At 39.0% G+C, this 23,390-nt stretch overlaps 2 protein-coding genes across 2 annotated transcripts; one reads left to right on the forward strand and one right to left on the reverse strand.

The window, feature by feature from the left end:
* Window positions 1–416: 416 nt before the first annotated feature.
* LOC128369772 (stonustoxin subunit alpha-like) lies at window positions 417–4,349 on the reverse strand. The gene is made up of 2 exons (XM_053330849.1): window positions 4,237–4,349; window positions 417–2,137 (listed from the first exon to the last, which is right to left on the reverse strand). Exons 1-2 carry the CDS (start codon window positions 4,325–4,327, stop codon window positions 417–419), a joined length of 1,812 nt encoding a protein of 603 aa, XP_053186824.1. The 5' UTR covers window positions 4,328–4,349.
* Window positions 4,350–7,249: 2,900 nt separating this feature from the next.
* Window positions 7,250–12,690, forward strand: LOC128369773 (verrucotoxin subunit beta-like). Its single transcript, XM_053330851.1, has 3 exons — window positions 7,250–7,349; window positions 9,566–10,529; window positions 11,607–12,690. The coding sequence occupies exons 1-3, from the start codon at window positions 7,250–7,252 to the stop codon at window positions 12,688–12,690; spliced, it is 2,148 nt and encodes a 715-aa protein (XP_053186826.1).
* Window positions 12,691–23,390: the final 10,700 nt, after the last annotated feature.

Here is a 23,390-nt window from a genome sequence, read left to right on the forward strand (position 1 = left end):
TCAGTTTTGGAAATGTACTTTTCAACTAACAAAGGTTTTATTCATGACTGACGATGATTTAAGTCTGTTTTCATTGCACTTTGTTGCATTTTGCTTTCATCACTAACTTTTTATTTTCATAATATTTTATTTTTAAAATACTAATAAATACAAGAAGTTTGAAATGTACTTGATGCAACCTTTAATCTTTTGCCAACAAAAAATATTTATGGAAAAATTGACAGGAATTTGGCTTTTTTGCTTTTATGTGCTTATCTTGTGTTTTGTGCTGCAGTCATTAGGTTTTGTTACATATTTTAATCATGTTGGCTGTGTTTTATTACATTTTTGTGATGTAAAAAGATACAAATCGTGTCTTTAACTGACAAGAAGAAGAACAGTGAACATTTTACATGTAGGTTATTTACAGGTAATCCTTACCGGGAACAGGATGTACATATCGGGACTTCTCTGGCTGGCCCAACACCTGCTGAGGTCATGGCTCTGCATCTGAACATATACTGTATGGCAGGCTTCAGACCGCTCACTTTAACTTGTGCAGTTTTTGAGTGTTCCCCAGCTGTTGATGCTGTTGTTTGTTGCCATTCATCCCTTCCACTAACACAGTACTCAACACGGTACGAGGTGATGTCCTTTCCTCCATACTGGGGTGGACAAATGTTCAGTGTCACACTGTTATGAGTCACGCAACCTTTTTCTACTTTCTCTGGTTTTGACGTTGGCTCAAAGTCCTCAGTGACAGGAAAACCTTCTTTATAAAGGCAGATGCTTGGACCTTTCTGGGCCTTATTTGTTAAAGCCACTGTCAGGAACTTCATGTTTTTGTCCTCCTTGTTGGCCTCAGCAAAATCACTAAAGAGTTTTGCTTTGTTCCTCACTTCATCAGTTACATCTCTTGAAAAGAACCAGTCCTTCTCCCTCCCTGCAGGTTCAGTTTGGGGATGTTGAGTAGATTCTGCGTAGTCTGACAAAGCTGACAGGAATGGTTCAGCTATGTCCAACAAGGGGAGGACGAAACACACAGCGTGTTCTACACCAACAATTTCCTTGTACAGGTCATTTTCAGATGGAACGATATTGGTGTTTTTCATTATGTTTGTGAAAGACATGAAGTTGTAGATTTCTCTCTCTTTACAATCCATCCACTTGCTCAGGTTTGTGTTTTTGAAGAGAGAAGACTGAATTTTTTTCACGGCGTTATAGAGTACATCCTCCTGTCCCTCTCCTCCCCGGATTGATGGAAGTTTCTTTGCCAGGTCTCGTTGGAATTCCAGCTTGAAATCAAAGCAAAGTTCTTTAAATGTTTTAAGCTTTTTGCCAACCTCTGGGAACTGCAGTGCAATCTTGTTTTTCAGTGCATCATTACACCTCATTTCCAGCTCAGAAAGGTCCTCTAAGATGGTCTCCGCTCTGCGTACTAATGGTGCACTTATCTGGCGTACTAGTTGAGCAGCACTTGAATCTAAGCATGTCAATGGCAACAGCCAGACCTTCAGTGGAACAACGTTTTCTCTATTTGCACCCAGACGTTGTGGGAGGCTTTGATAGATTAGCATTGCATCCTGAAAAGTTGAAGGATTTGTATCAAGGAAAAAGTCTCCATGGTATTTGCAGGAGAATTCTTCCATACTTTTAGTCTCATGGTCTTCCATTTTTAGGTTCCCTTCACCTTCTATCGAAAGTTTGGGAATCTTGTTGATTGCCAACTTCAACTTGCCTTGAATGTCTTGATGATCCTCATCTTTAGACACATCACGCTCAAAGACAAAGATGGCTTGTGCACCATAAAGGACAGCTGTGACCACATGTGTTGCTACTCCTTTCTCAAACACATATGGATGCTTCACATTGCCTCTTCCAAGACGATCCATTGACAGTTCCTGGAACTTTGTGGTAGCTTCATACATCAGTGCTACTCTGGCTTTATTTTTAGATGTCTTTTGATTCTTCAGGTATTTGGCGGATCCTTCCACCTCTACCGTGCCAGTCATCAAACTTGCCTTCAGTGATGCATCAACATTAAGAGCTGAAGATTTGTCCTCAGCTGAATCAGATGCTATTATCGTAAAGTCATTGTAGAACTGAGGTCTTTCTCCTATATCTTTTAACAGATCATCACGGTCCCACAATGTTAAGCCTGCAAGAAAAGAGAAAATCGTATCTATCTGTAGACTATTAGACTATAGATTATTCAGTTATTTAGATGCTAAATGTAATGCTTTGAAACAAGAAGTGATCATTTGTAAAGGATACGTATAATGGGCAATAACTAAAGTTAGCATCAGAGCAAGTTTTTGTGTTACAGCAGCAACTAAGTGTTTCCATGGTGACTGCTGAGCTTCTATTGTTACACAAAGTAAGCTAGTTAAAACTGTGAACATAGTAACCAGATGGGTTTTCACCAGTATATAGCAAGCTGATATGTGTGAGAGGGAGGGAGGTACTGCTAGAGACTGTTATTGGGTACTATTATTACCACTTATTGGTTCTGTACATTGATAGCTCTGGTGTGTCTTTGCTCAAATTGCTGTGGATTTTTCTTTAGCTGTATCTATACTATGCTGTATTTGCGCCAAAGATGGCACACAGATTTCTGACTTCTGGAAAAGGAGTTTATTCTGCACAGAAAAGAGACAGACATGACTCACCCAAATCCACCTTTTATAGGCAAAGTTACATATACCAAAACACATCATCAGTTACAGATGTTTCCTGTTTTTAGCCCACATGCCAGGCGTATGTGCTATTTCACTCTCACACATCTAATCTCGCTTCTAAATCTGTCCTCGATTTCCTGCAATCCCAGGCTAAGTATATCTCTGCACGTACTTTTCACCAGAATTAACCTTTTCCGCACCATATAAAAAAATAAATTGTTATTTTTTCTTTCATTTGTTGCTGAAAATATCTGGAAATATCTGGCCCATCTACATTTCCTTGATTTATAATGTGGCTAAATTGAATTTGTCACTAAACAGCTCTGCCAAAGAGTCAAAGCCCCTGGGAGTGTATGTGGTTTCCTGTTTTCAGTATTATGGGGACACCTTCTGATCTGAGCAGTTCCCAACCACATAAAAAATACAACAAAAAAATGACTTCCCGATTGCTTTCACAATGGAAAATGGAGAGAGCATTCTTATAACCAAGCAAATGCCTGTTTAATAATAATAACCAACAAAGGCATCTCAATAATAAACAAATGCCTCTCTCAACAACAATGAACAAATGCCTCTGATAATACAAAAAACAAAGCTCTTGCACGCAATAACACTAAGATCTGCCCTGATGCAGGTAATTTGGTTGAAAGATTATTTTTTTAATATTTCCTCAAGCGAGGTTCAAAGCCACCCTCAAACAGGAATGCAAGAAACAAGACTCAAATGACCTGCACAGACTAGAGTTACTGGCTGACAGTATCTGCTCTGGTGCACCTTACATTCAGTTGTATTCTTTCAAAGACTGTAGTGGAAGTTGTGTAATAGAAGTTTCCCTGAAGAAAAGCACAGACGACGGAGTGATGAATCTTTCTCTTTTGCTCAGTACACGCTAGCATGGAGAAGGACACACAGTCGTTCTGCCAAGCAACAACCAGTTTCAGCTTTTATACTGTAACCCAGTGGAAGTTTGAATAAGACTGACAAAATAATAAAGTACAACAAATGTGACGGACAGAAACCCTTCAAAGACTATTGATATCCTGTGCTGACCCCTTACTTGGTCAACAGATGGTCAGTTTTGCTTTTGATGTCTTATCTAATTTAACGTAACGCCTGAGGCTTAGATGTTTAGTTATTACGGCCCACCCGACACAATGAGTCCCTCATGACACAAAAAATCCCTCACAAGACAGACAGACAAGATCACTTCTCTAAAACAAGTGTGCCTTATATATTGGCCAGTGAAAACTGTACATATAGTATACCCACCTCTGGGCAGGGTGATCAGGGTGGTTTATAGCCGTGCCCAGAGGCGGGTACGCTATACATCTGCATATATGCTATACTTCTGCATATACCTCTGGCTAATGAGCAACAAGGTGTCATGAGATCAAACTAAGAGGGTTGTTTGTTAAGAAGCAAACTAACTTGTGTAACAGTCCATACTCCACCACTCTTTCCATTAACTCACTAATTACAGGCAGAATGCTCACAGGACAGCTCAACAACAGGTGTAGCTTTTGACTCATATTTTCAAAGTGTCAAAGAACATTTAGTATTTTTACATATCGGCACTTACCAGGAACGAGTGTGTCATTGCGGCAGTCATACAGCATCCCAACATTAAAAGGCCGTCCAAGCGCAGCAACAGTTATCGTGCTGGTGTCCATCGCTGAGTCGTAACTGGAGAAAACAGAGTAGAGAGTTAATGTTGTGCTGTCCATTGTATCACCTTTTAACATTGCTGCAACACAGAACTCCAGTGGCGTCAAGAGTAAAATAAAACATTGTGTTACTACTGGTAACTTCTGTTACCAGTCTGATAAAATAAATCTTTCGCCTTTTATGAATCTCCTAAACCTACAAAAAAAAAAGAGTTATTTTCTTGAATAAGCAACATTTTTAACTTCAAGAGATTGTGTAGTGACCACTGAGCCACTGAGGGGTAGGTCAAACTTGAATGTAGCAAAGTAACCCAACTAGAAGAAAACCAACCCAATGTAATAGTCAGAAGAAGATGTTGTAGGCAGGATTTAACAGAGGAAATAGAGAACCTAGATCATTTATAAAACATCAGACTCAAATGCGGACTGAATAACAATTCAGTTCAGACCGGAGAAAACTATTTCACAGTAATCAGACCCAGACAGCTTTAGAATGACACATCATAGTACAGTATAGTGGGTGAGGGGAGTACCAATGATGCAACCCAGGAAAAAGAATCAAGGTAAACAAAAATACATGAACAAAAGCATGATTGTTATTAAAGATCACCCTCCGCCCAGACAGAAGCAAACAATACTGCTAAGAAAACACCACAACTCAAGTTACTTTCAACAAGTTTTGTGACAAACACACAGCATAGAACTGCTGAATAGCCGACAGGCACAGTCTGCTGACTCTTCAGCCCCTTTAACCTTCTGCTTTAATCACCAAGCAGACACCGGTGTGCTCAGGCACACTCACCAAAAATAGGGGAGGGGGGAACCCAATGGGAGAAAACACACAATGAGGAAAGGAAAAAAGAAACACACCTCCCATTTATTGTTTTTCCTTTCATCCTTTGAGTTGAACCATCTCACCCACGTGACAACACATCAATCATAACGTTGTCTGGCCCTTGTATCCTGGCATCATTACCTAGCACTAGCCTTGTTGCTACCTCGCTAGATACTACAAATGAAATGATAATGTTCACAAGAACAGAAAAGCGCCCACTGGTGAATCCCATGCGAGGTTCTGTCAGGGTCTCGACTATTTTGTCCACATGAGGCGCATGTGTCTCAGCACATCTCTCAATTGAAATGTACCTATGATAAAAATGACAGACCTCCACATGCTTTGTAAGTGGGAAAACCTGCAAATTCGGCAGTGTATCAAATACTTCTTCTCCCCACTGTACCTTAATAAGGCAATGTATCCTGGGAGATACACCTCATAAAATTCTAAATGTACAAATTTATTATAACATCAAATTATTTTCCACATCTCATTTTCTACTCTTGCCTGTTTAAGGGTTAATCAGTGTCATTGTCAGTGTAGCCTTGACATCTTACCTTGTGAAAAAGATATCCTTGTCTGAGCCGGCAAAACTGTGGATGCCAAACCACTGCTTCAAAGTGGGTTCCTCTGCCCTTTTCCTTCAGCTCGAGGGGGAAAAAATGCCACATTAAGTCATTTTTTTAAAGATTAATTGATAAGTAACAAGTAAACAACAGAGACCAAACTTAACAGACCTTAAAAAACAATGCTTTTGTAACCCTGGTTTAGGCTAATTTTAGTCAGCTTGTGCTGTTGTTGTGTTGTTTTCATTCTGTCCCTAATCAGATTACACAGCACATTATCTGCATTCATAAAATAATATTAGTGTACTTACAAGTAAAAGGTGTGTGCTCCCTCTTAGCTGCTGTGTGCTCTGTCAGGGATGCTGCTTTGGTTCCCTCTTTATATCCTCTCTGCTCTGGACCGAGCTATGATGTCATTTATAAGAAATCCTCCTGATTTCTTGGAAGGTATGGAGGTCCTGAAGTGCAAAACACTAAAACATTGGCAAAAAACAAATACAAAATACAACAACATTTCACAAAACACAACACTTTAGACACAGCATTAGATAGAAGAATGTGTAAAAGTTACTTTATCTTACCTATGAATGGACACATAACAACTTATGTTCTTCAAACATAATCTATGCAAATAAGAATTTCTTAATATAAAATTAATATAAAATAAAAACAAGACAGACAGGAAACTGATCTGGCAAACAAATTATATTATATTATACTATATTTTTAATGGCTTTTTGAGTCTTAAAAATGTTCTTTTCTGTTTTGTTGTTGTGTTTTCTAAAATGTTATGTTTTCAGTTTTTGTGTTTTATCTTATCTGACATGTTAATGTGTGTAAAATGTTCTTTCGTTTTTGATTTTATGTTTCCTATTTTCTGACTGTGTGCTTTGCATCTTTGGACCACCATACTGAAGAGAATGAGGCTGATTTCCTGGAAAGGGTGTGATCGGCTGGTCCCACTATTTCACTGCAGATAAGATATAAAGACCGACACTCACAGAGTAACTCTCAACTGAGCACACACACCTTTTCATGGTAAGTACATTAATATTGATGTTTTAACCTCTGATGTTTAAATCTTATTTATATTGCATGTGTTTTTATAAGGCTTGATCTTTCTCTTGTATCTTGTCTTAATGTCTTTTTATGTCTAAACTTGCCTTGGGTTGTTACAGTGGTGGATTCATGAAGGTTTCTTTTTTTAAGTATATTTTTTTTCCTTTGGAAATGGACAGGTTAGTAGAGATAGACAGGAAACAGAGAGAGGGGGGAATGACATGCAGGATAAGACTGCTCGGTGCAGGATTCGAACTGGGGTCGCCTGCAGTGAGGACTGTGGCCTCTACACATGGGTGCTCTACCCACTGAGCTATGCTCAACCCCCATGAGGGTTTCTTAAAATTGTTAATTTCTTTAACTTTTTAAAAACACAATTAGAAAGTCACAGTGATTTTCAGTAACAGGCTGGAAAGCAGAACAGTAAGAAATGAATTAATTTGCTGTTTTCATATTTCAGAGTGAGAGATGGGTCCTGATGCCAAACAGACGATACAGATGGCGGCGCTCGGTCGACCTTTCAGTCTTGGGACGCTGTATGACTGCCGGAAAGATTCACTCATCCCTAGTAAGGATTCACATGCATACTAAATACTTCACAAGCACACATGTTGACCTTTCATATAGCAGTTATCATAACATTAATGATGACTTTACTGTGGCAATTATGGCAATACCATTTAGTAAATAGTGATATTATTAATTACACCTGTGTTTGACAAGAAAAAGTATCTGTCATGAAAAAGGTTGATGATACAACTAAAAGTTTCCCTATTTAAAGCCAAGAGCTACACCATTGACAGTTTGGTTTTATTTGATCAGGTTGTAAGATATCGTTCTCTGGCATTTTTACTACCACACCAAAACAGTAGAGGGGAATGGAACAGTAATTGTGATCCTAAAAGAATAAAGACAAATATTTCACTTCAAACTTCAATGTCTGCTAAGAATAAAAAAACAATAATGTTCCAAAATTAAAACTTAAAAATAGGGTCATTTAGTCATTTGATTAAAATATTGAATTGCAAATTAATTGCATATTTTATATTGGTTCTAAATAGATAGATATATTTTTATTTGTCATTCAGATATAAACTATGCAGTGATCATCCAGACGAAACTTTGTAGCAATGGCTGAAAAAAGTACAGAATATTAAAAAGTGCTGATATCGAAAATAATAAAACAAAAAGAAACAAAACAAAAACTATGTATATATATGAAAACAACTTAAATAATATATATATAGCATATTTTAATGAGTGTAATTGCACAGCAGTAGTCTGTAAACTTGTATAGTCATTGCGAGTGTGTGTGTGTGTGTGTGTGTGTGTGTGTGTGTGTGTGTAGGTGGGGGGATTACTGATAATTCAACAATCTAATGGCTAGGGGGAAGACCTGCAGGGAGAACAGTCCATGGTGGGGGTGGGAGGGGTCTCTGGTCATGTTGTGAGCTCTGATCAGACAGCGTTTTTGTGCGATGTCCTGGATGGGAGGAAGTGAAGTCCCAGTGATCTTCTCCGCTGTCTTCACCACTTCCAGTCTGAGGCACTGCAGGCTTCTGACCAAACAGAGATGCAGCTGGTTAGTGTGCTCTCTATAGTGACTCTGCAGAAAGTGGTGAGGTTGGGAGGGAGGGGGGGGGGGGGGTGTGCACTTCTCATCCGGCGCAAGAAGTGCAGGCGCTGCTGAGCTTCAGTGTGCAGAGACAATGACTTAGTGCCTGTTTATCTGCACCCCCAGGGAACTTGGTGCTGTTGACTACCTCCACTGACCGGATATTGAATTTTAATACTCAAACAATCCAGAACAATTAAACACTGCATGCTCAAAAAATCTGTACATTCACTCACCCGTTCACACACACTCACACTCTCTCACACACACACACACACACACACACACACACACACACACACACACACACACACACACACACACACACACACACACACACACACACACAGCACAGAAGCATGTAATAAGAGTAAAATGCACACAGCCTGTCTCTTTCTTGCTCACACACACTTTCTCACACACACACACACACACACACACACACGCTCTCTGTATCAGCTGTTGGTTTGGTATTTGAGACTCTGCTTGTTATCCTAAACGTTTCTGCTGCATTGCTTTCTTATTTCAAAACTACAGGCTGGGTCAAGGGTCAAACACAACGTTAAACACTCATTAAAAAAATGAACACCATTAAAATGAATTTGCGTTAACGTGTTATAAAACTGTTTTATTGTACAATGAATTCTCCTTCACATCTCTCCTTGACTTCATAATGTTTCCTATCCTAAGGGATTAAGAAAAGACAATATTGTCGACCGCAGCCAGAAGCATGTCTTGTAGCTCTGTCAGTAAGTGGTCAACAAGTAATTTGTGTTGAAGGTGTTAGTGTTTTAAATCCTTTTTGTTCTCATCAATGTATGCAGTGTTCTTCTTCTCTGCCTTTACTGTGACATTGCTGTCTTTCTCAGTGCCTTAAAGCCAACTGTAGATCAGTGAAATAATTGGTAGGACTCTGTTTTGCATCACCCACAAAAACAATGTTGTTCTTAACATTGCATGGTACATTTTGTGAACAAATTATCTAGTCTTATAAAATAGTATATATATAACATATATCCAGTATGTTGTACAACTATAAGAGCAATGAAATGGGAATATAATTATAGAATACATGTCTATTTCCAGCTTTATAAATGGGAATGTTTAAGGTGTTATAAATCTAATTAACTAAATGTTGTCTTTTTTGTTGTTTTTTTCTTCTCTTGCAGGCATGACATTGTGGGACCATGATGAACTGTTAAACCATATAGGAGAAAGACCACAGTGCTACAATGACTTTGAGATAGTTACATCTGAATCAATAGATGACAAATGCTCATCACTAAAAGCTGATGCATCCCTGAAGCTAAGTTTTTTGTTTGGAATGTTTGAGTTAAACGGATCTGCCAGATACCTGAATGATTATAAGAAATCCAAACATCAAGCCAGAGTAACACTGAAATATGAAGCTACCACAAAGTTTCGGGAACTGTCGATGGATCATCTTGGAAGAGCCAATGTGAAGCATCCAGATGTGTTTGAGAAAGGAGTAGCAACACATGTGGTCACAGCTGTCCTTTATGGTGCACAGGCCTTCTTTGTCTTTGACCGTGAGGTGTCTAAAGAGGAGGATCATCAAGTTGTTGAGGGCAATTTGAAAGCCATGGTCCAGTGGATTCCCCTCATAAAAGCTGGTGCTTCTGTTTCCATGAAACTGAATGATGAGAGCACTGCAAATGTTGAGAAATTCTCCTGCACATTCCATGGAGATTTTTTCCTTGAAAAAAACCCTGTAACTTATCAGGATGCAGTGCAAGTCTATCAAGACTTGCCAAAACTTCTGGGTGCAAATAGAGAAAATGTTGTACCACTGAAGGTTTGGCTGTTACCACTGACATGCTTAGATTCAGGTGCTACTCAGCTAGTATGTCAGATAAGTACACACTTTGTACGCACAGTGCAGACTGTCATAGAGAACCTCTCTGAGCTGGAAATGAGGTGCAATGATGCACTGAAAACCACAATAGTGGAGCAGTTCCCAGAGATTAGGAAAAAACTTGAAAAGTTTAAAAAACTATGCTCTGATTTTAAGGACAAATTCCAACAAGACTTGACAGAGAAACTTCCATTAATCCGGGGAGGAGAGGAAGAGGAGGATCTTGGAGATACTTCCAACATGGACAACCTGATGAAGTGGATGGATTATGCAGAGAAAGAAATCTACACTTTACAATTTTTCATCAACATGATGAAAAACATCAAGAGTGTCCCATCTGAAAATGACCTGCATAAGGAAACTCTCAGTGCAGAGCATGCTGTGTGTTTGGTGTTCACTCCATTAGGAAGTGCTGAATTGTATCTCACAGCTGTATCAAACTACTTAGAAGAAACACCCAAAACAGACAACCCTCAAGAGCCACATTGTCATGACACGGAGAAGGAACATTTGGACGACCCTCCAGACATTTCAGATGCAATAAGGAACAAAGTAAAGCTATTCAGTGATTTTGCTGAGGCCAACAAGGAGAACAAAATCATAAAGTTTCTCATAGTGGCTTTACCAAATAAGGCACAGAAAGGTGTAAGCATTCACTTTTATAAAGATGGCTTTCTTGTTACTGAGGATTTTGAGCCGCTATCAAAGCCTGAAGCAGTAGAAGAAAGTGACATAACTCACAACAGTGTGACACTCAACATTTGCCCACCCCGATTTGGAGCAAAGAACATCACCTCATACTCTGTTGAGTATTGTGTCAATGGAGAGGATGGATGGCAGAAAACGAGAGCACCAAAAGCACAAGATGCAACTGTGTTCAGTCTGAGGCCAGAAACACAGTATTTGTTCAGATGCAGAGCAGTGACCTCAGCAGGTGTTGGACCAGCAAGAGATGTTCATCATTCAATTAAAACATTATCTTGTGAGAAGCCACAGACAGAGCCCCCTTTTCCATGTGATATACCTTTAAAAAGTAAGGAAAACATCACTCTTCATGTCTGCACTAAAACATGTGAATTTCCACAGGCAGCACAGAGTGTCCTGGAGGACTTCACTGAGTTGGAAATGAGGTGCAATAACGCAATGACAACCACCATTGTACAGCAGTTCCCACAGATTGGCAAAAAGCTTAAAACGTTTAAAGAACTCTGCTCTGTGTTCAAGCTGGACTTCCAACTAACCCTAGCGAAGAAACTTCCATTAATCTTGGAAGGAGGGGAAGAGGAGGCTGTGCTTGCAGACATCTTGAAAAAGGGGCATTCTTCTCCTTTCAGTAGCACAAATCTGAACAAGTGGATGGATTGTAAAGAGAAGGAAATCTGCATCTTAAAATCTATCACCAAAATGATGAACAACACCAAGATTGTTCCATCTCAAAATGATCTTCATGAGGAAATTCTCAGCTCAGAACATGCTGTGTGTTTTGTTTTCACCTCACTGGGAAGTGATGAACCGTACCTCTCAGCTTTATCAAACTACTTAAACCAAACACTCAAACCAGACGACTGTCAAGATCCATATAGTCATGATATAGAAAGGGAACAATGGTACACCTCACCAGAAGTTTCAGAGGCAGTGATGAACGAAGCAAAGCTATTCAGTGATTTTGCAGAGGCCAACAAGGAGAATAAGAACATAAAGTTCCTGACAGTGGGTTTAACAAATGAGAGACAGCAAGGTTCAAGCATCTACGTCTACAAAGATGTCCTTTCCATCAATGAGAACTTTGAGCCACCTTCAAAACTTGAAACAGTGACAGCAGGTGATGTAACCCACAACAGTGTGACACTGAAGATCTCTCCACCAAGATTTGGAGCAGAGAACATTATCTGCTATTCTTTGGAGTACTGTGTCAGTGGAGAGGATGAATGGCAAAAAACAACAGCACCAAAAGCTGAAGAAGTCACAGTGAGTGGTCTAACTCCTAACACAGAGTATATGTTCAGATGCAGAGCAGTGACCTCAATAGGTGTTGGGCCAGCTGGTGAAGTCAGCGGTCCCAATAAAGCCTTATCTGGCAGCTCCCCTGGAAAACCTCAAGTTGAAACAAACACGTTGAAAGACAAGTACAAAAAAGATACTAATGAAAAGTCATCTATTCAACACTTGATTAAGAGGGAAGAAGAAGAGATTGTTCGCCTTCAAGACTGGATAGTGTCCCTCATGGATCAGTCAGCCCAATGTGTAACTCGTCTGCAAGAGATCGCCCTCAGGCCTAACTCTCTGACCACTCCAGAGTACATTGACATGCTGATTGAAGGAGAAAAGTCAGAGGCCAAGGAGGGTTACCAGGCCCGAATTCAGTCTTTGGAGGCGATGAAGAACAGAGCAAAAACCATCTCCAAAGAAGCCAAATGAAATGCATGTATGTATATCACATTTCAAGTTATCATTCAAGTTAACATGATATCTTACATGTTGCTGAGACTTCAGGTTAGCATGCTGATTGGAAATCTGTCTTAACGTCTTGACATTAACAAGCTCTGTTGGCCAATTGGACATTTTGACTAGCTGGTGGAGGTTAAATTAATTCTTTAGAGATCATGAATGCACCAAATATGATGGCCATCCATTCAACACTTTTGTAATTTGACAAGAACCACACTGACCAACATGATGAAGTTTCATAACAAAGTTCAGGAACGGAGACCGCGCCTCATACTGTACCTTCTCAATTTCCGCACAAGCAGTACTTAAGTCACATGCTTTCCGCTCAAGCTGAAACTGCTTGTTGCTTGGCAGAACGACTGTGTGTCCTTCTCCATGCTAATGTGTACTGAGTAAAAGAGAAAGATTCATCACTGCTTTTCTTCAGAGAAACTTCTATTACAGAACTTCTATCACACTAATGTTCTCTCTCTTTTGTTCTATTCCAGGAACTGGGGGTCTGCAACTCGGACCAGACATCGAGACAGCCCCCCCACCCAGAGTCTCATCCCGCCCCTGTTCCCTCCACACACCCAACTAGAAGACTGGTACAGCATCCTGCGCCTCCTCATCAAACCGGCACCGGCTTCAATGTGGCTTCATCATCCCTAATCCCCTCATCCCACTTTTTCGAGCTTTCAACCCTAATCCCCTCATCCCACCTTTTCGACCTTTCGACCCTAATCCCCTCATCCCACCTTTTCGACCGTTTGACCCTTATCCCCTCATCCCTTCGACCCTAATCCCCTCATCCCACCTTTTCGACCTTTCGACCCTAATCCCCTTATCCCACCTTTTTGACCTTTCGACCCTCATCCCTCATCCCCTCATCCCACCTTTTCGAGTTTTCGACCCTAATCCCCTCATCCCTTTGACCCTCATCCCCTCATCCCTATCTCTCAACCCCTTTTCCTTCCACATAGATACTTAAACTCATATCTAAATTGGTGTAGTCTTTGTTAGTGAATTATCTATGCATGACCTAAATGTTTTGTTAAATATGGTAAATTACTTCTTATCTACAGTATGTTTGTTGCCATTTGATGAAGTCCATCAGCAGGAGCATTGGTGCCATTCGTTGTTGGCAAACATATAGTTGGAGAGCATGGTAATTGTAATTATATGTTAAAAGGTTATGATTAAATTAAACAATGTTTTGTGGTCACTGTAATTTCTGTTTTGACAATGTTGGTGTAGACATATATGGTAATACAATTGTTGTTTATTTTACATACATTTTAAATTCATTTTAGTTTTTACAGATTAAAGCTGCAGTACAGATGGCAGATTTTCAGGTTTCCACTTTATGAAGTTTCATTGCTGTGTTTCGATGACAAACGTAATATTAACAAGGACAGATGAGCTCCAATAATCAACATTTCTCAGTAGACTATGGGAATCATCTCCAAACACTGTCATAAAGAAACTTCTTATAGACTTATGTTAACTCTTCTTTTGGCCTAAGATTTTGAGACACGGAGACATTAATTGTAAAATATTTAAAACTAGTTGCAGCAGTTGGTAGGAGTGAGAAGCCCTTTTCTTCTGCAATCATTTTTCTCCTGTTTTCAGTTAGGAGGTTAAGTTAGAGCGTTTAGGGTTTGGGAGAAAATACTGGAGGATTTTATGATTGTATTTTAATCCATAATATATTCTGTAGTATTTCTCTCTTTTTTTTTTTTTTAGCTTTTTGTCTCTCAGTTGTATTTTAAATACTAGAAATGATAAATAATCATATTGAAATTTGACTATTACAATATCAGTACTAGATTGAAATGTTATGTGATTGAGATGTGACAATAAATCAGTTTTGTAAGATATATGTTGTTTTTTCTTTTGTCTTTCTTTTTAGCTCATCTCTTCCCTACATGAACCTATTTTTTTCTTATTGCTCTACAGTGTTTACAACACATGGCATAAATGTAATGCCTCATGTTGGCAAATACTCATCTTTTAAGGTTATTGACTTTATTGTCAGTGCACAATATTTTTTAACCTCACATAACTAGATAGATAGACAGACAGACAGACCATATTGAACAAAATATTACCAATAAAAGCAGTAAGACCACTGTGTATACTGACTATTCTCTATCACGGTCTCAGACTTACTGTATGTCATCCATACAAGAGCAATACTAAGAGTTGACCAGCAGATGTCGCCTTTTTTTTTTTTTTTACTGCATTAAATGTTTTAAAAACAGACATTTTTTAACACAATTGCTTCATATTGTTTCAGTACTTCAGAAACTGAACTTCTACACTAAACACTTTTAGTATTTTTACATTGTGTTGGTACTTTAACTGAAGTAAAACGTGACTGTTCTTCACTACTGAAGGGAACTAAATGTGTTTAAAGACAGAAACTTGCTTTCTAAAAAACAGTAACACTTTTCTGTCCATGTGGCTCTAGAATTTTAAAAATAACTTCAGCAAGATGTTTTTCAAGTTCTTGGCTCTTATTTCCATAGTGAAACATATTAAATTCCTCCTGTTCATACTGACCATTAGAAGTTCGAGTAGTAGTATCCTCATTCGTTGTGCTGTTTCCAAACGGTCAGGTTCAATTTTAGGGAAATAAGTTATAAATAAATAATGAAGAAGACATCTGACTTTTCTCTATTTATTTAATAAAATGGTGCAGCCATGAAACAGATGCAGTCTTAGTGTAAACACAGACATTTTAACAATGTTAAGTCAATGTAAATGTGCTCAATAGTTAATTTGCAACTACAGTCCTGACAAATGTCAAAAACAGAAAAAAACGTCATACATAAGAGAGTTCCAATCAATATAAAAGAAAAGGAATGTATCACAACTTTTTGTCCTTAAACAATCTAAACAATCAAACAGAAATAAAACTGAGAGTCAATCTATAGAAATATCATTCATGAGTGCATTATATATATAGCTGGATATATAACTTCATACACAATATATATATGATACTGTCAGATTAACAACTAGTTTAAATCATTAACAATTTAATGTTACAGAACATGCCAAGGCAACAAGGTGATTTAATACTAAATCTACTTTTTCTGTGTTTCAGCCCTCAGTTAAGACTAAAACTGCTTTTTTTTTCATTCAATACTGAGCTTTTCTGAGACGTTCTCTACAGTGTTTGAATCTAAAACAGCAGCTTGGTGTTTCAGAGTGTATTATGGAAAGTACATATTCTTACTCTATACTGTACAAGAGAGTAAAACTACATCAATACCAATAACTGTCAATAACATTTACTACTACTAATTTAAATCTTTAAGAGACTTCATTAGATACTAAGACAGTGTATCAAAAGCTAAAAACATTATTAAATGCACAACAGTAATGATGATTTATTGGGACAAAAAATACACACTGCATTTATGCTGATTCAATCGAGTAAATGCTCTTCTTAGAATAAATGTAAAAATAAAAAAAATAGACAAATGAGTAGCTTGGTAAGTCATGTGAACTGCAGCTCAGAGGCAACAATCTTGAATTTAGTAATTAAACAACCCCCATTAAGGGAACTTTCCTGATATGCTGGTGGCCAACATGAGCCTGATTGTATACAATACTTCTTTCAGGTAATCATTGGTCTTGTTGATGATATAGAGGTCTTGGTTAATTATCTGGCGCATCGCTTTTTACGGACACTGTAGGAGTGTTTCTCCTCTGTCGACTTTAGCCAAGTACTCTGCATTTTCCCTCATGGACATCAAGGCCTGGACTCGTTCCTTCCACCCCGGTTTGGCCTCAGTTTTCTCTCCCTCAATAAGCATGTCAATGTACTCTGGAGTGGAGAGAGGATTTGGCTTCAGTGCTATTTCTTTGAGTCTGTTTAAACATTTTCCAGATTTCTCCATCAATTTCACCACCTCTGCCTGCACATTATCATATTCAGCCTTCAGTTTATCAATCAAAATCTGAACAGGTGTCTTAGCCTCTGTGGTTTTTAGGTACTTTCCTTGCAACTCTTTAACTGTTCGCTTTTCTTTAACCTCCTTATAGTCCCATCTGTACTTCTGATTAAAATGTGCTGACCAATGACATTTGCCAGGGCATCGAGAACAATATCCACCTGATCCCATTGCAGAACAGTGTTTTTTTTCTGCATCATTTGCATAAGCACAAGGATAGTGACAGGTATAGTGACACTGCTGACAATTGGTGATGTAATTTCGAGAACCAGAAATGTCTACTTCAACAGGCTTTTTTACAGTGAATTCAAACTCAAAATTCTCATTCCTGCTGATCTCTGCCTCATGCTCTTTCAGTTTTCCAGAGGTCTCTTTTAACTCCTCAAGCTTGGCTAACCCAAGTTTAACCTGCTTCTGCAAATTTTCAACTGAATTCTCAAGCTGTTTTCTTTCACTGAGGACCTCTTTCGTCATTGTCAAGCTTTTGGTGTCTGTGACATTCAGAGCAACAAAAAACCTTTTCATATTTCTTGTCCCCATGTTCCAAAACATCTCATCAAAGCATCCATCTTCACCATCTCCATCTATGGTCTTTGCTGTGGATGGTTTGTTGTCTGCGAATAAGGCTGAGTTATTGAATTTGAAGTGAGCTGGCAGTCCGTCTTTTGTTTTAGGACATGGGACACCTGAAGCATTTATTGCCCCTAGAACTGTTGGACACTGGCTGTCTGCAAATGTCACAAGAACCCTGATGTTTTCTGCCACATCTTTGCCAAAAATTGAAAGCATGGAATCAAACATGTATTTCTGTGATGATGTGAGCTGTGCTAATGCAGCCTGAGCTACAAAACAGACAGCATCAATTTCAGTGATACCAAGCTGAGCAGAAAAGAGATTATGTAGCTGCTCTATGATCTTTCTGTCTCTTTCTATTCCCCTTGCATCTCCAAAACCCGGAGTGTCCACAATGGTCAGAGAAAAGGGGGTTTGAAACCCATCTTGGTGGTTGATTTTGTACACAGTGACTTCAGAGGTCTGGCTTTCAGCTTGTGATTTCGACTGATGCTCATCAACTAATCTAAATCTGAAATCGTCCTTCCACTCTACACCAACAATATAGTTGATCATTCCATTGATGAGAGTGGACTTTCCTGATCCAGTCGCTCCAAAAAGCATTATAGTACGGTTTTGCTTGATGCTTTCTTCGCCGAAGTCAAACCTCCGGCATCCGTCTATGTCCAAATCTTCTTCTTTCAGAGGTAGTTTATAAAGTGAGGGAGATCCAGAGTATATATTTTCACTTCTACATTTGAGGATTTCTGTGAGTGGCCTAAATTTTGTTGTGCAGACATTCACAGTGATGCTTTCTTTGCTTCTGCCTGCTGAACCATAATCACATCTGACCCTTACAGCATATTCTGTCTCTGACTGAAGCCCTGAAAGGATCACCTTTTCTATGCTGGACTCCACTTTGTTCCATTGGAGATCTTCATCTTTCACCAGTTTGTCTGTTTGGGCATACTCCACGATGTAGCTCAGAATGTGGACATCTTGTCCAATCTCTGCAGGTTTCTCCCAGCTAATTGATATCCCATTTGAGATTGTTTCAATTTGGGGTTTTCCAGGAGGGCCGCAAGGTAGCGTTTTAATGAGGCTGCTGACTTCACAGGCTGGCCCAACATCATTTGTATAGGGACACTTATCATGGCAGGTATGTTGATACTGCTGACATTTGGTGATGTAATTTCCAGTATCAGAAACATCTTCTTGAATATGCTTTTTGATGGTGAATTCAAAATCCAAATTCTCATTCTTGCTGATCTCTGCCTCATGCTCTTTCAAATTTTCAGCCATCTTTTTCAACTCCTCAAGCTTGGCTAACCCAAGTTTAACTTGCTTCTGCAAATTTTCAACTGAATTCTCTAGCTGTTTTCTTTCTCTGATGATTTCCTTCGTCATTGTCAAGCTTTTGGTCTCTGTGACATTCAGATCAACAAAAAAACTCTTCATACTTTTTGTTGTCATGTCCCAAAACATCTCATCAAAGCATCCATCTTCACCATCTGCATCTGTGGTCTTTGCTGTGGATGATTTGTTGTCTGCGAATAAGGCTGAGTTATTGAATTTGAAGTGAGCTGGCAGTTCGTCTTTTGTTTTAGGACATGGGACATCTGATTCATTGATTGCCTCAAGAACTGGTGGACGTTGACCATCTGCAAATGTCACAAGAACCCTGATGTTTTCTGCCACATCTTTGCCAAAGATCGAAAGGACAGAATCAAACACATTCTTCTGTGATGGTGTGAGTTGTGCTAATGCAGCTGGAACTACGAAACACACAGCATCAATTTCACTGACACCAAGTGTAGCAGAGAAGAGATTACGTAGTTGCTCTGTGATAATTTTGTCTCTTTCTATGTCACTTGCATCTCCAAAGTCTGGAGTGTCCACAATGGTCAGAGAGAAGGGGATTTGAAACCCATCTTGGTGGTTGATTTTGTACACAGTGACTTCAGAGGTCTGGCTTTCAGCTTCTGATTTCAACTGATCCTCATCAACTAATTTAAATCTGAAATCGTCCTTCCACTCTACACCAACAATGTAGTTGATCATTCCATTGATGAGAGTGGACTTTCCTGATCCGGTTGCTCCTAAAAGCATTATTGTGCGGTTTTGCCTCATGCTTTCTTTGCCGAAGTTATACCTCTGGCAACCATCTATGTCCATATCTTCTTCTGTCAGAGGTAGTTTGTAAAGTGAGGGGGATCCAGAATTTATTCTCTTGCTAATATGTTTCAGGAATTCAGCAAGGCGTTCAAACTCACATTTTGTTGTGTAGACATTCACAGTGATGCTTTCTTTGCTTCTACCAGCTACACCACAATCACATCTGACCCTGACAGCATATTCAGTCCCTGACTGAAGCTCTGAAATTATCCCCTTTTCAGCTCTTGACACTATTTGGTTCCAGTGGAGATTTTCATCTTTGACCCCTTTTTCTTTTTGGGCGTACTCCACGATGTAGCTCAAAATATGTACATCGTGTCCAATCTCTGCAGGTTTCTCCCAGCTAACTGATATTTCACTTGAGGTTGTTTCAACTTGAGGTTTTCCAGGAAGGCTGCAAGGTAAGGTTTTAATGGGACCACAGACTTCAATAGCTGGCCCAACACCTACTGAGGTCACTGCTCTGCATCTGAACAAATACTCTGTGTTAGGAGTCAGACCACTCACTGTGATTTCAGCTTTTGCTGCTGTTGTTTGTTTCCACCCATCCTCTCCACTGACACAGTACTCTACTAAGTATGAGATGATGTTCTCTGCTCCAAATCTTGGTGGAGAGATCTTCAGTGTCACACTGTTGTGGGTTACATCACCTGCTGTTACTGTTTCAGGCTTTGAAGGTGGCTCAAAGTTCTCATTGATGGAAAGGACATCTTTGTAGACATAGATGCTTGAACCTTGCTGCGTCTCATTTGTCAAACCCACTGTCAGGAATTTAATGTTCTTAGTCTCCTTGTTGGCCTCTGCAAAATCACTGAATAGCTTTACTTTGTTCATCACTGCATCTGAAACTTCTGGTGAGGCGTACCATTGTTCCTTCATTATGTGATGACAATGTGGATCTTCAGGGTCGTCTGGTTTGGGTGTTTGTTTTAAGTAGTTTGATAAAGCTGAGAGGTATGGTTCAGCACTTCCCAGTGAGGTGAAAACAAAACACACAGCATGTTCTGAGCTGAGAATTTCCTCATGAAGATCATTTTGAGATGGGACAATCTTGGTGTTATTCATCATTTTGGTGTAAGATTTTAAGATACAGATTTCTCTCTCTTTACAGTCCATCCACTCATTGAGGCTTTTACTGTTGAAAGGAGAAGAATGTCTCTTCTTTAGGATCTCTGCGAGCACAGCCTCCTCTTCCCCTCCTCCCCGGATTGATATAAGTTGTTTTGCTAAGATTTTTTGGAAGTCTAGCTTGAACTCAGAGCAAAGTTCTGCAAATGTTTTAAGTTTTTTACCAATCTGTGGGAACTGCTGTGCAGTGGTGGTTCTAATTGCATCGTTGCATCTCATTTCCAGCTCAATGAAGTCCTCCAGGACACTCTGGAATTCCTGCACTGATATTATACTAATCTGATGGATGGGTTTATCAGCAGATGAATCTACACTTACAAGTGGCATCAGCCAGACCTTTATTGGTACAGCATTTTCTCCATTTGTTCCCAGTAACTGTGGCAGGCTTTGATAGACTTGCACGGCATCCTGAAATGTAGTTGGACTTTTCCTCAGTAAAAAGTCTCCATAGAATTTGCAGGACAACTTATTCAACCTTTCAATGTCCTTGTCATCCATTTGGAGGGAACCCTCCCCCTCTATTGCAAGGCTGGGTATCTTCTTGATAATCACTTTCATGTTGCTGTGAATGTCTTGGTGACTTTCTTCATCAGATACTTCACGGTCAAAGACAAAGAAGGCATTTGCCCCATAAAGTACAGCTGTTACTACATGTGTTGCTATTCCTACATCAAAGACTTCTGGATGCTTCACATTACCTCTTTCATGATGATTCATTGACAGTTCCTGAACCTTTGTGGTTGCTTGGTAGTTCAATGTTACTCTGGCCAGATTTTTAGATGTTTTACTATCATTCAGGTATTTGGCAGATCCTCCAACCTCTACTAGTCCACTAAGGAAACTTGCCTTCAGAGATGCTTCTATATTTAAGGCTGAAAGTTTATCTGCAACTGATTCGGATGCAACTATGTCAAAATTGTTGTAGCACTGTGAACTTTCTCGCATATCATTTTTTAGATCATCATAATCCCACAATGTCATGTCTGCAAAAGAAGACGCAAAGATCAAGATTAGCTTCCTTTTAATGAATGAATTAATGTCCTGCCAATTCTTGTCCTATCCCGTATGGGAGCTTTTATCAGACATACAAAAGACAACTTTTGATTTCAAATTAGTCCAAGTGATCTAATTTTAAAAAGCAACTATATTTGTCCATGCCTTATGCCTTACAAAGGTTTTATTCCTAAAATCCCATGCATTCACAAAAAAATCTACAGGCCTCTTTTTCAAACATTCCAGACAATGCAAGTCTCTCATATCAAACAACTCACTTATGTGGGTTTAATTTATAGCACTAAATTAAAGGCAAATTATCCTCATTTTCTGTTTTTCATAGATCACACATTGGACAAAATCAACTTTTTCTTCCAAAGCAGGGTACCGACAGATTTCAGATTTAAGTATTTTTTGCTGCTGGCTAGTCATGTGGCATTACATTGTTCTCCATGTGAATGCTTACCAGGGATGAGTGAGTCTTTGCGGCAGTCATACAGCATCCCAAGGCTGAAAGGCCGGCCAAGCGCCGCCACTTCCATCATCCCTGTGGCATTGTAGTCCATTGCTCAGTGTGAACTGGAGAAAATGGAAAAGAGCTTGTTGGTTATCCCTGTTATTTGTCTGTCACCTTGCTATGTGGCTGCAACTCAGACGTACTGCAGAATCTATCAACAGTAAACAAAATAATAACCATAGACATACATTTCTGGTATAAATAACATTTGAGATATCACAGTTATAGAAGGTCATCAACTTTCTGGATGTCATTAATTAAAAATGGTCACAAATTAGAGAAAAGTATCTGTACTAAATCCACTGACAGAAACACCTTACAGTTTTCATTCAAAACTGCTAATTAACTCCATGAAGGTTACAGGTTGCAAGTCTTTGAGACTTTGATGAAAACTCAGGGGTAACGCCTCTCAGTAGGGTGAATGTGCTTTTTAATAAAGCCAGGAGTCATTAGCCAGCCAGAAAGTTGAACAGAAGTAATTCATGTGTAGACTTTTAGCTTTTCACCTTTGTAGGTAGAATTAAGTCTATAGTTTTAAAACATTGCCACATCTGCCAAAAGAGTTGGAAATGTGTTTAGAGATTTGAAAAGCTATCCAAAAATTAATGACAACCTGAATCTTCCTTTTAACTCATGCAGTTTATTTGGATCCATTCCAAGTGGCGTTCAATCTGCCAGATGCTGTCAATCAACCACAAACACTGACCCACCCTTCCACCTGTTGTTTTTTGTAATGATAAAAAGCTATAGTAATGATATTATTGTGGATGTCTGAATGGGATTTTAGTTGGACATTAATTGCGAGTCTCAGAGAGTATAACAGTGAGAAATATCCTCGATTTTGATGCAAAGATCTCCTATATGATCAATTTAGTGTGTTCCTGGTTGCAGCTGCTAACCATACTAGTAAAAATATTAGTGTTACATTTTCTACAAAAGCTGCTACAGATGAATTACAATAACAAACCTCTGTTGGCTGTTCTCAGTCCAGTCATCTGCCTCAGGATCCAACAGCTGTTGGGATTAAAAATGCTGCTTGTGATTTAAACAATTATCTCCAAAACTCCTACAATGCACAATGAATGACATGTCTTAGAAAAAAATAAATATTGAGGGTCCAGTAAGCTAATTTGTTCACAGATTACAAATATACAGAAACATTAACCCAATTTGCCAATTAACTTACAAGAAATCTGTTGTTGCATTTTCTCCAGCAATGCAGAGGAATACGTCACTATGGAATTTCAAAGTATCCAAAATCCAATGTTCCTTGATGTCTTCTAATTAGTGTAAACAGCAAAAACCTGTGTGGAGTCACAAAAACAGGACAGAGAATCATATTATGTCCAATTTACATGTTT

This window comes from Scomber japonicus, chromosome 12 (assembly GCF_027409825.1).
Source record: "Scomber japonicus isolate fScoJap1 chromosome 12, fScoJap1.pri, whole genome shotgun sequence".
Classification (NCBI taxonomy): Eukaryota; Metazoa; Chordata; class Actinopteri; order Scombriformes; family Scombridae; genus Scomber; species Scomber japonicus.

Coding starts and splice junctions, on each gene's coding strand:
- LOC128369773 (XM_053330851.1), top strand. CDS start 7,250: ATGGGTCCTGATGCCAAACAGACGATACAGATGGCGGCGCTCGGTCGA. Junction 7,350..9,565: donor GAAAGATTCACTCATCCCTA/GTAAGGATTCAC, acceptor CTTCTCTTGCAG/GCATGACATTGTGGGACCAT. Junction 10,530..11,606: donor AACATGGACAACCTGATGAA/GTGGATGGATTA, acceptor TTCTCCTTTCAG/TAGCACAAATCTGAACAAGT.
- LOC128369772 (XM_053330849.1), bottom strand. CDS start 4,327: ATGGACACCAGCACGATAACTGTTGCTGCGCTTGGACGGCCTTTTAAT. Junction 2,138..4,236: donor CAATGACACACTCGTTCCTG/GTAAGTGCCGAT, acceptor CTTTTCTTGCAG/GCTTAACATTGTGGGACCGT.